General features: G+C 37.1%; 1 protein-coding gene across 5 annotated transcripts in view; it reads left to right on the top strand.

The window, feature by feature from the left end:
* LOC121861696 overlaps positions 1 to 15,016 on the top strand; it is a 103,112-nt gene extending 88,096 nt beyond the window's left edge. For 4 of the 5 annotated variants that reach the window (XM_042359591.1, XM_042359588.1, XM_042359589.1 and 1 more), the window contains 10 exons: positions 2,485 to 2,670; positions 2,980 to 3,207; positions 4,018 to 4,267; positions 4,604 to 4,830; positions 5,027 to 5,184; positions 9,390 to 9,565; positions 9,758 to 9,879; positions 10,035 to 10,190; positions 10,613 to 10,877; positions 12,122 to 15,016. In XM_042359591.1, coding sequence (XP_042215525.1) covers positions 2,485 to 2,670; positions 2,980 to 3,207; positions 4,018 to 4,267; positions 4,604 to 4,830; positions 5,027 to 5,184; positions 9,390 to 9,565; positions 9,758 to 9,879; positions 10,035 to 10,190; positions 10,613 to 10,877; positions 12,122 to 12,846 — 2,493 coding nt within the window. In that variant the 3' untranslated portion in view covers positions 12,847 to 15,016. The remainder of the gene's footprint in view (positions 1 to 2,484; positions 2,671 to 2,979; positions 3,208 to 4,017; positions 4,268 to 4,603; positions 4,831 to 5,026; positions 5,185 to 9,389; positions 9,566 to 9,757; positions 9,880 to 10,034; positions 10,191 to 10,612; positions 10,878 to 12,121) is intronic. The other variant, XM_042359593.1, reaches the window with a different exon arrangement.
* The last annotated feature ends 2,140 nt before the right edge of the window (positions 15,017 to 17,156 follow it).

Here is a 17,156-nt window from a genome sequence, read left to right as displayed (position 1 = left end):
AGCGAGTGATGAGTGAACAATATACAAAGCGAGTGATGAGTGAACAATATACAATGCGAGTGATGAGTGAACAATATACAACCCAACCCAACCCAACCCAACCCAACCCAACCCAACCCAGCCCAACCCAACCCAACCCAACCCAACCAACCCAACCCAACCCAACCCAACCCAACCCAACCTAAGCTAACCTTTTGTGTTCCTTGCTACCTTGTTCATGGTTTGATTCAATTTGCTAGACATGTATTGCCGTCGTATAAAAACAAACCACTTTTATTATTATTTGCTGCAAGACTGAAATATCCTCTCTACAGGCCAGTATGCAAATAGCGACTCAAATTCTGTGTCCCTGTGCTTGATATTTGCATAGTTATGTCATGTAGACGTCTTCAAGGCAAATGGTACAGGACGTCTTATTGTCTCTGTTGTGTGGAGTTGTTGTGAAATGTGGTAATACTTGTTGGATTCTAAGTCAGTAAAGGTGCAGCCGAAGAATCCGTCTACGGCGAAGTCTCTCTAACATTCTTTCCTGATGTTTATTCTTGAGTACGATAATTTAGTATTCGCTTGAGTACTATAATTTAATAATCCCTGAGTACTATAATTTAACCCTTAAGTACGATGACTTAACCCCTTGAATATGATGATTTAACCCTTGAATATGATTACTTAAACTCTTGAATATGATGATTTAACCCTTGAATATGATTACTTAAACTCTTGAATATGATGACTTAACCCTGAATATGATGATTTAACCCCTGAATATGATGACTTAACCCTTGAATATGATTACTTAACCCCTTGAATATGATTACTAAACTCTGAATATGATGACTTAAACCTTGAATATGATGACTTAAACTCTTGAATATGATGATTTAACCCCTTGATCACAATGACTAACCTTAATATGATGACTTAAACCCTGAATACGGTGACTTAATCAATTGAATTCGGTGACTTAAACCTTGAATACGGTGACTTAATCCTTGAATACGGTGACTTAATCAATTTAATACGGTGACTTAATCCCGTAAGTAAACAATATCGTCGTACTCGAGAAACAGGTCATCACATTCAGGGGAAAGTCATCATACTCAATAGGGTTAAAGTCACAAAGCGAGTGATGAGTGAACAATATACAAAGCGAGTGATGAGTGAACAATATACAAAGCGAGTGATGAGTGAACAATATACAATGCGAGTGATGAGTGAACAATATACAATGCGAGTGATGAGTGAACAATATACAAAGCGAGTGATGAGTGAACAATATACAAAGCGAGTGATGAGTGAACAATATTACATTATCAGTATGCTAGAAGTAGACACACAGTTACAGAGTGACTGTATAACTGTGTATAAGTTTATGTTCCTCAGGGCTACAGTCAACCCCAGTTACACCAAGTTAAAGATAGAATTCTTTCTTGTCTCTGAACTTTTATTGATGCTTGGTTGACGATAATAAACAGATGATGCTGATATATCCTTATATTTTGTGTTTGTTTGTTTGTTTTTGACGTGGGTGGGAGTACGTAGAAAGTGGAGTATGATAATGAATGTAATATGGAGCCGACGAACTGGGCCGTCACCATGGAGTTGAGAGACCAAATACTGAATCAGGAGTTGATATTATATTCTTCACTAACTGCTGCTTCCCTGTACAGTATGTGTGACCTTACGAGTTCCCTTGGTGGGGGGAGGGGGAGGTGAGGGGAGGCATCACACTTCCCTGTCCCCGCTGAGTTCCTGTCCAGACCTAAATCCAAAACACACGTTTAGGACATACAAGGAAAACCACTCTTTCGTCTCACAGGTAAAGGCTAGTGGAGGTCTTCATTGAACACGATTTGATCAGTGAAATCGGTGAATTTCGTATGCATGACATCTGAGACCTTGTTAGTGAGGGTGAGGATGAGAAGAGTGTGTGGGAACCTGTCATTGGTCGCTCTTATTTCGTGTTATGATATATTGATGTGCTTCAACAGCTAAGGTCTTTAATCGTGTATTCTAAGCTAGTAAACGCACTAGTTATCAATAATTAAAAGTTAAGAATGATGCGTTTGTCTAGCTTCTCGCTCTTTATTTATTAAAATATCTTTTTGTGAGTATATTTTACCCCGTCGGTTAACACAGAACGCTGGCGTGTTAGAATTTCTCCAATATGTGACATGGTTTGGGTAGAGGGATTTTACCAACATCTACGACTTTATTTGTTTATTTATTAATGTATGCATTCTTCAGTATTCATTTACCTTCGTTACTAAATGTAAGCTTACCATTTACTTCTATTAGAATTGTTTGGGGAACATTCTTTAATTTTGTCTCAACGGAAAGTCTGGTAATTTTACTCTTTTATTTATTGCTTTCAGAATGTAGGTTAATATTGTTTTGATTATCTCTGCGAGAAAGCAGGTCGGTGATTGGCTCCGTTTCATCCTAGCTGATAAACATTATACTAACCATCTTTCTCCTACCCAGATGCAATTATGGGCGTGGGTGGTGGCGTGGGTGACGATGGGTTTGTGGGCGTGCGGGTGGTGCCAGGCCTCCTCACCCATCAGGATCTCCGCCTACGGCTATCCTGATCCTCCAGGCTACGGCAGGAGACTCTCCCCCAAGATTTCTGTGACGAGACCTCGAAGGAACGCCACCTTCATCACCCCGGTCAGTGCCGCCAGGAGACCTTCCTTATACTCGTGTCGGGTATATATATCAGACCTAAACTATTTTTTGTTCATTGTGTGTGTGCTGTAGGAAGGTGTTGGGAGGGAGGGATGTGACGGTGATGGTTGTTATGACGACCACTGGACTGCTGGGGACCTCCTCCGTGGCGTTGGCTCCTTCTGTTGCTGCCATGATGTTGGTGTTGGTCTCGAAGAATTAATATTTTGTGGTTCAATGGGTATTGTTTTGATTACCTATGAGAGAGAGAAAGAGAGTTCACTGATGAGATGTCTCCACCATCATTCCCAGAAATCCGAGATTAACATAAAGAGTTCCGAAGACAACATAGAGGACGTGCCCCTCCCTGAAGACCTCCCCAGTGACGACCCAGTTAAGGACGACGACGACGACCAGAATGCCACCAACACCACCATCACTAGGGTCAGGGTTCCTGTCAACAGAATGGGCGTGGCTGCGAGGACAACCAAGAGAAAAATCCGCCCACTTCTACAGGAACCAAGACGACGCTCTCACTCGGTAAGATCATATTCTCCTGAGGGTTACTACAAGTTACTCAGTGGTATTCTCGATGATGGTTCTATATGCCTGTATACCCAGCTCGGATCATCTGAAGATTAGCCCCTCAAGTTTAATTCACCTGCTGATTAAACACCTTATTGATACTTGGGGAAATAGGTTAGTTTAAGTTAACGTTAGGGTGGGGGCATCTTCCGGTCAATCCCCAGCTCTTCACTTGCTTGCTTGAGGGATACTGAGGAAAAAGCAACCCCAGCAAATTGATATACAATTCACTAGTTTGTTTAATTATTTTGCTCTTAGCAGGAAATATCGGTAAATTGAATGCTTTGTCAATGTATTTATGCTCATGAGGTTTGATACTGTTTTGGAGATGTGTGTAAAACTTTAGTGCATGACAGGAAGTAATGACATGTCTGTTTATAATGGTACAAAGAGCTGAGGGGTAAGGAGTAATACTCTCCTGTTCGTATCCTTAAGTTTTCAGCTTGTTAGGACTTTAGTTTCAGTGGGAAAGATAACTAATGAATTAGTCTCAACTATCATTATAAAGTGATTTGCTGGGTTTTAACCTTCCGGACTTGGTGGTGTAATATGTATGTTATGGGGCTTTAACTCAAGTAATAAAAGAAAATTTCAGGATCAAATATTATTTTTTACGCCAAACCTTCACATTTTTTTTCACAAGTTTTTCATTTTATGGAAAGTGCCTAACAAAAAAAAATGGGACTAGAGTTGACTTCCAAGATTTTACACTTTACAAACTACAAGAAGAATTAAACAACGTTGTTATCTTATTATTCTCCACAGCGAGACTCCACCACCACCAGGAGTGTGGGACCTCCATCTATCCGGCCTCCAGCAACACCTCCCTCGCCTCCTCAGGGGCTATTTGGGCCCCCTGCTATAACAGGGTTTGGAATCGAGCCTCCGGCACCTCCAGTGTTGCCACCCTCCACACCCACACCCACATTAATGGGCAGTTTTGGCCCACCAGCCATCCCCCCGCCCATCAGCTCTCCTTCTCCCCCACCAGGAGCTGACCAAGCCCAGGTCTCAGGTGAGGACAGTACCTCACTGCTTTAAACTAATAATGTGTTATAATTAAAAGAGGTTAAATAAACAGGTAGAAAAGTAGAGTACAGTACTGTATTACTCAATATACGGCTCTTTTTTGACTCACTAAAATTGTTTTATTTAACTCAATTAAAAGAAGATTCTCCTGTTCGTCCGGTATCTTTATACGTAATTAGGAAAATCTCACGTAAGAGATGAGAATATTGATATTTTTAATTGGATGGAGAATCGGTTGGTGGATGAACTTCAGTAATGAATGTGTAAGACAAATTCTGAATTCTATTGTATTTACTGACGGATTTATTTTTCATGTGGGAAGACATTAAATGTATGAACACTGGGACGACCAGCTCGTTCATGGCGGTCCTGTCTCTGCCTGTGGGCTATAACGCCATCCCCGTGTTTGAGGACCGGCCAACCATCGACCCCACCATCAACACTGCCTGCAGGATGATCCCCACACAGCTTACTAACGACATGTTCCAGCTTATTGTGTCTGACCTAGAGCGATGTGGTGTGAGGGAGTGTCGCCAGGGCAATGGGGAGGTGAGGCTGATGATCCTCTCCCTACCATAACTACTGTGTGGTGGTGATAAATTAAATGTTCTCTTTTCATGTTGAGAAAATACAATACTACAATCAAGACCAGACATTTCTAAAGTCTTGCAAAGTCTGTGATGTTTACAATAGTATCTCATCATACTTCTCTGTTGTGTATTAAACATTGTGCTTCATATTGCAGACGTGGTTGTGCTTGCAGCTGCGTTTCCCTCTAGTGAACGGGCTGAAGCTCCCCGAGGACGAGAAAATTCAGATCAGGTGTCGACCCCAGGATAAGATCGCCCAAGACACCCACGTCCTCCGGATAGCCACAGCAAAGTATGCGGCTAAAGAGGCAATGTAGGCACCCAGCTCCCATTATCCCCCCCTCTTCTCGTTTTCTATCATGGACATACGGAGGACTATTTTCTTTGACTAACTGCATGATATAACTGAGGAATGATGTTAATCGTGGGTCTAGTTAATATCATGGACGAGGATGGTGAACACAGATCCTCCTCTAGTTATGTTACTATGGATGGGTTCTACGCTTAGTTACTGCTCTTTCAACTTGTTTAATATTTCTGAGTTAGATTTTTTAGTTGGATTACTTTATTTCTCACTCTTTTCAAGTTTAATATACATTTATCCTCAACTGTACCTAAAAATAACTACTTTACAGTAATTTGTTTTGTTTTTTAAGTTTGTAGCATTTTTATTTTACAGAATTAAATGTCTTTGTTTGTAAAAGTGTAATTGATCAATCTCTATTCTTTCTTAAGTTATATAGACAAGCTGGCATAAGACAACTACAGACTCAGACACAAGACATTTCATACCTGACATGCTCTGCCATACTGTAATGTTAGCCAGGAATGACTTTAGCCATACAATACTTCCAAATCAAGACTATGATCGGATTCATAACTAACTGTACAGTGCAGTTACCTCTCTAGAACCTGAGTAAAAGAAACACCAAAAAGTAATAGTTATTTATCTTTTGTTCATTAATTACTCAGCGAAATAAAATAAAAGGCTTTAAGACAGATTCACAAATATATTCATAAGGTAAGTGTGATTGATGTTTATGTGTAAGTGTGATTGATGTTTATGTGTAAGTGTGATTGATGTTTACTGAAAGTGTGATTGATGTTTATGTGTAAGTGTGATTGATGTTTACTGAAAGTGTGATTGATGTTTATGTGTAAGTGTGATTGATGTTTATGTGTAAGTGTGATTGATGTTTACTGAAAGTGTGATTGATGTTTATAAGTGTAATTGATGTTTATGTGTAAGTGTGATTGATGTTTATGTGTAAGTGTGATTGATGTTTATGTGTAAGTGTGATTGATGTTTATGTGTAAGTGTGATGGATGTTTATGTGTAAGTGTGATGAATGTTTGTGTATAAGTGTGATGAATGTTTGTGTTCTGGATGTTTATGACCCCTGTTAAGTGAACACCTGAAATAATTGACTGAAACTAGATGTTGTCTCTTTGTTTGTTCCTCATTTTACCATTGTATCATGATAATGGTCAGTTATTCACGATGTTTCCATGCAAGATGATGTGTTAAGTTTTCTACAGCTTTATTACAGCTTTTGACTGGGATGATAAAAAAAAATCATTAATTACTGCCACATTATTGATTTAAACTTGTGTTATTCACCTAAACTTATTATTAGTTTACGTAACCCATCATTTGGACACTTTTGGTTATTGTATTGAACTTTAATCTTTACCTTGATAAGATTATAACTGATAAAGCCTCACGCCCACTCAACTTGTGGTAGCATATTGTGATCTGTTCATTATCCTTCACTTTTTTTTTAATTTTGGTATATTTTCAAGATAGGTGTGTAATGATGTGTGGAGCTGTTTTGATAATATATTAATGAATGCAAGATCTAGCATAATTTTCATATTTTTTTTTACATACAGTACTTTCATGATATGTGGATATTTTTTGTTCAAATATTTTTATAGTATGAGAGTGAGTTATCGTTCAGTACATAACAGTAAACAAAACAGGAACAATCATTAGCAGAATTTACAACTGTATTTAGAGAACGTATGTAGACTATAGATGACAGTGGAAAGACACAAATATCTACGAGGACAACGTGTTACAGCACTGCATCAAGAACCGACCCTGACACTTCAACAGGACTCATCTCACTCACTCACTCACTGCTTTTGACTCTTTTCAACGCCATTAACTCTTATCTTCTGGGAGCCTACATTGAATTTATACTGCAATTAATGTTCTCAGTTTTGAAGCTTCTTATGCCAGGAACTTTACTTTTATTTTTAAGTTTCTAAGATAAATTGTCCATAAATGCTAAAAACAAGAGATTAGTGAAATTAGTTATTACTTTCTAAGCTTCTTAGTACCTGGTAACATATTCAATGCAACAGTTGGCCAAAATAATCCTTATACAGTTATTAACTCAAACACATTAGCAAATTGACCCAAGTGACCTGTCAGATTGTTCACAAGAAACACCCAGCCCAGGAGGCTGTTGAGGCAGATACACTGTCTTGTTAGATCAGTTTTAATTGCTGCATAAACTGCTACTCACCCAGGTCATATCAGTGTTAGTTAACCTTGACAGTGCTACAAAGACCAGTGGATCAATTAAGGTGATTCCAGGAACTTTGGTTTACAGGTACAGTATACTTACATTTTTATTTTCTGGTAAGGAGACACATCAAGGAATAATAGAGGTTCCAAGTCACTTGTCTCTTCTCTTTTGCTGTACAATTATTTCATGCGTCAAATTTTTGTTTCGTGGTGCATGGATCATTCAACGAGTGACCTGCAGACTCCAGACCAGCTTTGACAGGGATCGACGAGGTCGCTCAGCTGTCCTTACCTTACCACCCTGTTCTTGGTTCTAGGTTGAGAATATTCACTTTGCAGCTTCATAATATGATCTTTGAGAAATTCTTGGTAATATTTTTTCTAAAGACAATATACTGTAGATTCACCTAAGTATCATAATCTTAACCAGTGTTGAAAAACAAACTTACTTTACAGTACAGTAAAATCCGGCGATATCGCATTTTTTTTTTACGGGGATTAGCCCACCCGGGCACAGGTCACTGACCCACATCGGGGCCTGGGGGACGAAAGTTTAATAATAATAATAATAATAATAATAATAATAATAATAATTCATAGCAAATAAATTTTATAATAATAATAATAATAATAATAATAATAATAATAATAATAACTGTAATAATAATAATAATAATAATAATAATAATAATAATGTAATAATAATAATAATAATAATAATAATAATAATAATAATAATAATAATAATAATAATAATAATATTAATAATAAAGCACCATAAATACGAAAATTAAAAAAGATCAAAAGTGAGAAACAATATATGTAAGTTGTGCTGTCAATATTACGAGAAACAATTGAGACCCTGCAATTGTGTGTAAATGAGACAGAAAGTCAGATCAGCAACCTGGGACTTGGTCACAATTTTCGTGATGCCATATGGCAGCAGGGTCTACCATTAGACAACACATGCTTCCAATATCTTCCCAGGCGGTAGTACCTCCCTGTTTGATAGCTGTCTACTACCTCCTATCCACAAAACAAGATAATATAAAATAAATCGAAGAAATAAGGCAACTGGCCTCACTAACACCTTAACCTTGAGGCCAGGAACAGGTTACATCCGCGTGGGGGCAAATCTGAAATATGAATCTAACGTATTTCAACTTTGTTTCTAGATTGTAAGTGAAATATATTTGTGTTTCTTCACTCTACTATCACCTCACCTATCACTGGGTAGTAGCCTCCATATAGAAACCATTATGAATAAAAAGTAACCACTGACTTTGTCATAGTAATAGTAATACGAGTTTCAGGACCAGACACTAATGGCTAGGTGGGAGGATGGTCAGCCGTAACACCAGGAACAACTGTTACCAAGTGTTCTGGATTCGAGGTTTTTTCCGGATATTATAATTTATGGAAACATTTTGATATTTTCTGTTTTTGGAAGATTCTTAAATTAACTTAATCTAACTGTTGAACTCAGTGACGAATATTTGTATAAACTTTCATTATATTGCACTAGTCATTATGTGATAAAACATGTAATGCATATTAACTTGATTTATAATTTGTAGAAATTTCTATTTTCTTACTATACCAGGTATTCTTATACACCTGGCGGACATTTTTTTGCGAAGATACAAATTGAGGGTTGCGAAATTAAAAACTTTGATTCTTGCAAGCATAATATTCCCAGGATTGACTGTACTGTTATAATTCAGAGTTTTTTAAGTTAATAATGAATAAATTTAATACAAGACAAAGGCTCTTCTTGTGGACAGTAAAGGGCAAGAAACTGATTATCATTTTTCTCAGGGTCCATTATTGCCTTTGTTATTTTGTAATATTTATGGTCCCCTTTTACTCTTTATTTTTCACTTCATCTTTTGGCTTAATCTCTGTTCCCAATTTTCTCTGTTTTTCTTTTTCCTCTTACTCTTCTTCTTCACCAGTAACCCCCTCATTCCCTTTAAATCTAGCAATGGGGTGACCTCCACATCGATGTTTGAAGGAGGGCAGCAGGAGTTCCAGTGTGAGATTGGTCTCTTCAGGAAGCTGCCTGGCACAGAACTCTTTGCCTCCATAGTGACACCAGAGGTGGAGCTTGACCTGGGGGAGGAGGTGCAGCTAAGGTCCATTGTGAGGTCCGGAGACGGTAAGAATATTTGACATTTATAGTACAATAGTCTGTTACTTGTTCTTAAAACTGGGAGCGTGTTAAGGGTTTAGTAACTTTAAGTCACATAATTGTTGTGACTGTCCAAAATATCTCAACATTTTTCAAGTTTCATTCGTAACCACTTAATATGTGTTCTACCGTGTTCATTCATGTATAATGTGTGTACAGGGTGGCAGTATAGCCGCATCACCACCATCATCATCCAGAAGGTGGGGGCGCCCCGTGCACGCTCCATCCTCAATGCTGCTGACCTGGTGTTTGCTGACGGCTGTCGCAACCCTTCTTACAAGGTGCGGCCTGCAGGGAATTTTTCTCCATGTTATCTTTATTATAATTAGGGATAATGTTATCAATTTGACTTTTTTGTTAATTTAGTTTCAGGTCTGTGTACTTTATGTCTGTATTGCATTAAGATCTTATCAAACTAATGTGTCTGGTCGTGTAGGTAATCGCTCGCCAGCACCCTAAGAGAGACACACGTAACCCACTGATCAACAACTTCACCTTCCGGATGTTTATGTTTCAAGACATGGAAGTTGGCGACAGTCTCATGATCACTGCTAATGTGATTGGATGTGTAGACGCAGAAGACTGTGCACCGGTATGTGGTTAGCCTTGCATGAATTGGATTTGATTTGGTAAATTCACAGGTATATGTAAAGTTTATTAGGCTAGATGCTCAGGTAACTGTAGGTGAAGAGTAAGTCTATGGAGTCCAAGAGTATGACTAAAATAAACCTACTTCAATGAAGATTTTGATATGTTTGTCGAAAATTGTTTTTAATGTTATTAATCTAAAATATTATTTAATTTTTGTTTAGGTTTCGCTCAGAAATGTACCATAAACATTCCAGAAAAGCAAAGTACAATGGAAAATCTCAAATATAACCCACCCCAAAAAATAATAATAATAAAAATTGCCATTCTATTCTGGACTGAAAAATATAAGTTTATGGTGATAATTTAGATTTTACAAATAAACTAAAGAACAGAAAGTGATTTATGTCTTTCATCTTGTGTCAGACTAACTGTGGGCCAGGGGACGATGACCTTCTTGGATTCGGCAAAAGGAGAAAGCGTGCAGTGGGCCAGTTCACTATGACCACAGTTATCCCTGCCTCAGATATATCCTCCTCCTCAGGTCCTCCCTACCCACCTCCTATCCTATCCACTTTCTCCTCCTCCTCCTCCTCCACGATGCCATCTGCGCCCTCCAGCCACACCCGCAAGCAGCATGAGAACACCACTAACTGGGAGAGGAACTTGTCCGTCAGGGTGAAAATTCCAGGTGAGGTTGAAATCCATTTATCGTATACTTTAGCTTTACTGTTATATTCCTGAAAATGTAAAGAGCACATTCAAATCTGCTTGCTAGGAGAACTTATCTTATGGTATTTGTAATTTATTTTCTAATTAAAATGTTGTATTTTTTATTCTCAAGAAAATAATCCCTAAGAAAATATTGTCAAGAAAGCTTCCATTAAACTGGAAATCAGGATTCAAACAACACAGTTTCGATTTACAACAATTACGATAATTTTTATAACCGAAATATTTTACTATTGGAAAGTTTTTTAATGTTACAGTATTTGAAGAAAAATAAAATCACAAAAGCAAATAAATTTCAGTTGAGCGGCAATCAAGGAGACATGCGAAATATACCCGCCACTTGTTTTTGTAATGTTATTACTGCGTTTCAACAACTAAGGATTTTAATTAAGCATGTAACAAGCTTAGTAATACACTTGTCCAATATCATTAAAAATTATGAGAACTCACATGATGGCCACCAGAGAGAGAGAGAAAATAAACGCGCCTCCCTTTTATATCTTATAAAATTTCAATTTTGTTCAGAATTACGCTATAGGTTCTGGTAATCAATGATGTTTAAAAAAAATCACTTCTTTTATTTGGTAATTAATTGATACATTTAAGTTATAGATGTCATTCTTATGAAGTGAAAACACACTTTTGGAATTGAAAATTAGCGTGTCGGAACTTCATAATAAATAACCGTCCGTGCACACGCAAACTTGTAGACACTTGTACAATATATTGTACCGGTGCTGTAGTACTATTTCTGTGTTTTGTTTTTTGGCCTGTACAGTACTTTTGATTTCATCATCTTAAAGTGGTGTCGGTGTAAGGCTAAAACGAGTATCGAAGCACACAAGAAATGTTAATAAACTACTCTTAGCCTCCACTTCACTTGCTTAGCTTAGCATCAGGGAGTATACAAAGGTCTGCAGGTAGCTCGTGTAATAAGTATGTTTTTGTTGTTATTATAGTGTATTACAAAATATGGATTTAACTGGGTATGATGAATGTATATTTAATATGGAGGTGTATATGTATACAATAGTTATGTTTTTGGTCACGTGAAAAACCTGCATGAAAATCCAGACTCATCTCCCGCCCTCCCCAGTAAGGTTAGGTTTGCAGTAATTTGATATATTGCAAATGAAATTTCTATTATCTTTCCCAAACCTTGTTTATTTATTTACCAGAACTAAAATGTACTTTTCTCAACAGATACTAAAGTTCGTCAGGAATCCATTGAAGCTCAGGAATGTCGTCTCTACTTGTTCATAACCCTGGGAGTGGCTGCGGTGTTCTGTTTCTCTTCCATTGTATTTGTGGTCTTCACTTTGCTACGTGGCCGCACCAAGGAGGTGTCTTCATCTACTCCTACACCAGTGATGGGACAGCCACCACCAGTTATGCCATTACAACCAATGTCAACTTGCTCAAGCTCTCTCTCGTCAACACAAGACTCAACAGCCAGTATATGTAGTTCACATCTACCCAGCTTTCCTGTTCCACCTACAGTCAGACAGAGAAAACGTCAAGTTAATGCTGAGCTTTTAAAAGTTTTTAACAATGAATGCCAGTTTCCCTATGGCACTTACTACCCAGGAATGCTCAACTACTATGGCTATATGGTGGTGCCTCGTAAGACAGCAGACAAATCCAATGAGAAGAAGACTCTTCGAGCAATGAAACGGGACCATAAGAGGTATCGTATAGATGAACCAGAATGTGTATGTCAGTGTAATAATAACCATGCCCATGGTAATGACGAGTTGCCTATTAAAGGTAATCACACAGCAATTATCCGGATATCAGCCTCAGGGACTGATACTGTCTCCTCCACGGCCAGCCGCCCCCCAAAACCAACACCAAGAATTCGGAAAGAAAAGGATGATAATATCTATAGTGAAATCACTCTAGACAGTACAACACCAACCATGGTCTGAGAGATATTCTATGCTAGAGCTTTATACAGTGCCATGAAGACTTGTACATATGTGGTGGCTTTCAGGGATATTGTAATTTATATATAAAGTTGTCAACAGATACTTGGGCCTCTTATGACACTTGTTGAGAAGATAGCCAAGTTCTTATAAACTTAACAAGGCTAATATTTTTAATCAATCAAGTCAAAAGAAACATTCCGGTAAGACCTACAATACATTAGAAAGAGGCTTGGTGTATATACAGGTACGTATTCTGTGAGAAAAAGTCCTATCACCTATATGGATATAAACTAATATTACTTTAAAGCTATTTTTTTATTAATTCTATGTTTCATTCATTTCATATGAAATGTCACGAGGGTTTAAGCCTTAAATCTAATTTCCTACGAAGCCTTGATTGGGCGATTAATGTAGCCCACCTGCTGGTGAATAAAATTTATCCAAAATTTACTTTTTACTTTCCCATCATATGCGGGTCTCTAAAAAGACCTGATGGCTATTAAAGTTACTACTGGAGACTGTACATATTTGCTACCACTCTAACCTGTTACGCTTCACAGCTCTTGAAGAGGTAACATTTGGACTCCTGCAGGAACAGTTAAGCGTACATCTGCTCTGTTTGTTCAAAATACCAGAACTGAGGTGACTGATCCAGGAATAAAGCTGTTCTGTACTTGTAGCAGTCAAATGAGGAAGCAAAGACATCATACAGCTTTCAGTGGAAATCTTATATCCACTAACTTCTTTTTGAGACCCAAATATGCCAGGAAAGTATGAACTAATTTCTGGTAGTCCCCGGCATTCATCAATATCCTGGGAACATGTACAGAAATAGACTTATTCGACTGAACATGATTTATCCGAGTCGGGCGTCAGGCTATATAAAATTATACTTTAAATTCTATTCATCACTAGAATTCATAACAGGTACAGGTTATAGCAGTTATTCAAAATATTAACCTCAGAACAAGGATGAAAAAACAAGTATTGCTTACTGTGTTCTCAAGGTGAATTCTTGCGTTTAGCTCAATACCTTAATGGGTAACATTAATTACAAGTAATACTACTGACTTTATCAGACTATAATTATTATTACCGATATAATTATATTTTACATACTATTTTTTTTAAATTTGATGCAACTATCAAGTGTCCTTAGTTTCACATACAGTATAGTGTTGCGTAAGACAGTGGGCCCATATGAATTGTGAAAACACGTTTCTTATGGCCAGAGTCTCCTGCTTGCTCTAGTCTAGAGAATGGTGTGGGTGAGAAAGTCACTGTTCTTTATTGTCCTACTGAAATTCCAGTGTTATGCAGGCTATAGAAATCCGCTAATTGGTTGTAAGACAGTGACAAGCGGGTCAGTGTCCCTCACACCAACGGCCAATCAGCGCAGCCTCAAGATGCCGCCAGCCAATGAACGTTTAGTGAGACGCAGACGCTTGGAATATTGTTAAAAATTTTCGTGTGGCAGCTATTGTGCTCTCCCCTGGTGTATTTTTGCGCTTAATATTCGGGAGTAGTGAGTTCCTCAGATAGTGATAATCAGCCAGTGGCGTCTGGATATTCACAGAAACATATAAGAAATGTGGAGAGCTATCCTATTTGGTGTGGCATCATAGAGAAAATCGAACAGAGGGTACATAGTTGTTGCCCGTGTTGTGGAGCCTGCGTGTGCTTGTGACTGCTTTGGTAATGCAAATATGGACAAGATGTAGGCTATAGGCACCTTCAACCAGCAAAATGACTATCTAAGCTTGTGAGTTCGAATGTGAAATGCAGCTGCACCATGGATAACCCAAGTAAGACACTGATTTGCCTCGCCAGCAACCCCCCCACACCACAACCGGGCGAGCACTGGGCAATCATTGTACAGTAAGTGTTAGTAGAAATAGTGGTAAATTTTAACTTTGGATAATATGAGAATCTTAGGAATTTTATCTTTGCAATCAATAGTTCAGTTAATTCTTAAACATAACCAGGAGGCTCTGCTCCCATAGACTCCCAGGCATATACAAGTCGTTTGCGAGGAAAACGTCATAGAAGTAAAATGTCATGATCTAAATTCTAAACTATTGATTGCGAAGTTTAAATTCCTAAGATATCCATGTACAAAACGTAAAATGAGTTAGGTAATACACAGAATACTCACTTTATATTTAAAACTTAATTTGCAGTACAAGTGATAGCTACCGTATTTGGTAGGATATATATATATATATATATATATATATATATATATATATATATATATATATATATATATATATATATATATATATATATATATATATATATATATATATGTATTGATAATATCACACGGGGAAAGAGAAACAACAGAGCACCTTAGCTTTCGTCTTTATTCAAGACATCTTCAGAGGCAACTGGATTACAGGGACAGAGAGGCTTAAATATACAGGGTGACCTTATTAAACATGAGGTCAGGTCATAATGTTGTCATCCACTAATCCCCACACCAACACACACACACGTAGAGGAGCTTAAGAGAAAGGGGGCGATGTGACTAGTTCGGTCCCTCAAATTACTAAATATTAATGTTGTTTTCAAATATGACTCAACCATTACCAATATGTTAATAAAAAATAGCCCAAGTTTGAATGTAAATGGAAGTGTTTATTGTATTCCGGTCACCCAGGGAATCTTAGGAATTGAACTATAGGAATCCGTAGTTTAGACACTTTTTAAGACCCCTTTCTTCTGTGCTTCCCAAATATATGACCTGACCTAACTTTGTAACCCCCCCCCCCCCACATATGTAATTCGTTTGCGTGTGAAAACGTCATTGAGGAAAACTGCCCTACAATTGTCTAAACTACTGATTCCAATAGTTATATTCCGAAAATTCCGCGGATGACCGAAACTAAATAACACCGGTACCCATATGAAACCTTGTTCGTTAAAATCCACCTGTGTGGTGGTGGTACGCGCTGTTCCATGTTGAGAAACGTTGACTCTCGATTTCTCATTTTTAAAGCGCAAGCTTGTCAGTGTCTTGCGCAACACCTCTCATGCCAATGACCTGTAAACTTTTGATAATTTATTTTTTTACATTTTACATATATTTCCAATTTTGTTGATTCTCTCTCTACTTGCTTCTGATACTGTAATAAATACTTTAGCTGTAAATTTATGTACAAAACGTAAAATGAGTTAGGTAATACACAGAATACTCACTTTACATATAAAACTTAATTTACAGTACGAGTGATAGCTACCGTATTTGGTAGGATTTATTTGTTGCCGTTCATTGGTACATTAATCTTAATTCATTGTATATAAAAATATGTATTTTATTTTATCATGGTTAAAATTTATAGCTATTCCTCAGGATTATTATATTATGGCTTATTCTTTTCTTTTGTAAGAAGGGATGGCATAGTCAACGGGTATTAAGGAATAACAATGATGGAGGTTGAAGCCTTTTATGGAGATGTCTTCTCTAAGTACTTTGGGTAAATGTGTTAAAATGGGGTTATTTCTAGATTAAACCTAACCTAACCTCAGTTCATAAGAAACATTAGTGGTCGAAGCATTGTCAGAAGACCGCACCAACTTAACCAAAGAAACTTATACCCCAGCAAATGAGGTTGCTGTTTTATCACCTCAAAGGTAAGCGCCCTTAGTGGGCGCCTAGTGACCCTATTATTTACCAATTGAAGCAACTTTCTGCCTCATTTACACGCCAATTGCAGGAGGTCTCCATTGTTTCTCTTACTATTTACAACACAACATACATATATTGTTTTCTCACTTTGATCTTTTTTAATTTTGTATTTCTTTTATTATTATATTATTTATTATTAATATTAATAATATATAACTATATAATATTATTATTATTATTATTATTATTATTATTATATATATATATATATATATATATATATATATATATATATATATATATATATATATATAATATATATATATATAATAATATATATATTATATAATATATATATAATATATATGTATATTATATATATATATGTATGTATATTATATGTATGTGTGTATGTGTGTGTGTGTGTGTGTGTTAATATATATATATGTATATGTTAACACTTTAAAATGGCTGTAGCTTAAAGTGAGAGTTTTGTGTATCAGAAGAAAAAAGACACCCATTTTAGATTTTCTATGTATTATTTAAGCATTTTCAACTTACGACCATTTCAACTTTTGCCCTGCTTTTGGGTCCCTAACCCCGTCGTAAGTCGGGGAGGGGCTGTATATGGAACATCATGCTTGAGTAGGTGCTTGGAAGTCATTTGAATGGTTAGAGT

Source organism: Homarus americanus, unplaced genomic scaffold (assembly GCF_018991925.1).
Source record: "Homarus americanus isolate GMGI-L3 unplaced genomic scaffold, GMGI_Hamer_2.0 scaffold44808, whole genome shotgun sequence".
Classification (NCBI taxonomy): Eukaryota; Metazoa; Arthropoda; class Malacostraca; order Decapoda; family Nephropidae; genus Homarus; species Homarus americanus.
The sequence above is the reverse complement of the archived record's forward strand: the minus strand, read 5'-3'. Positions and strand labels throughout refer to the sequence as shown.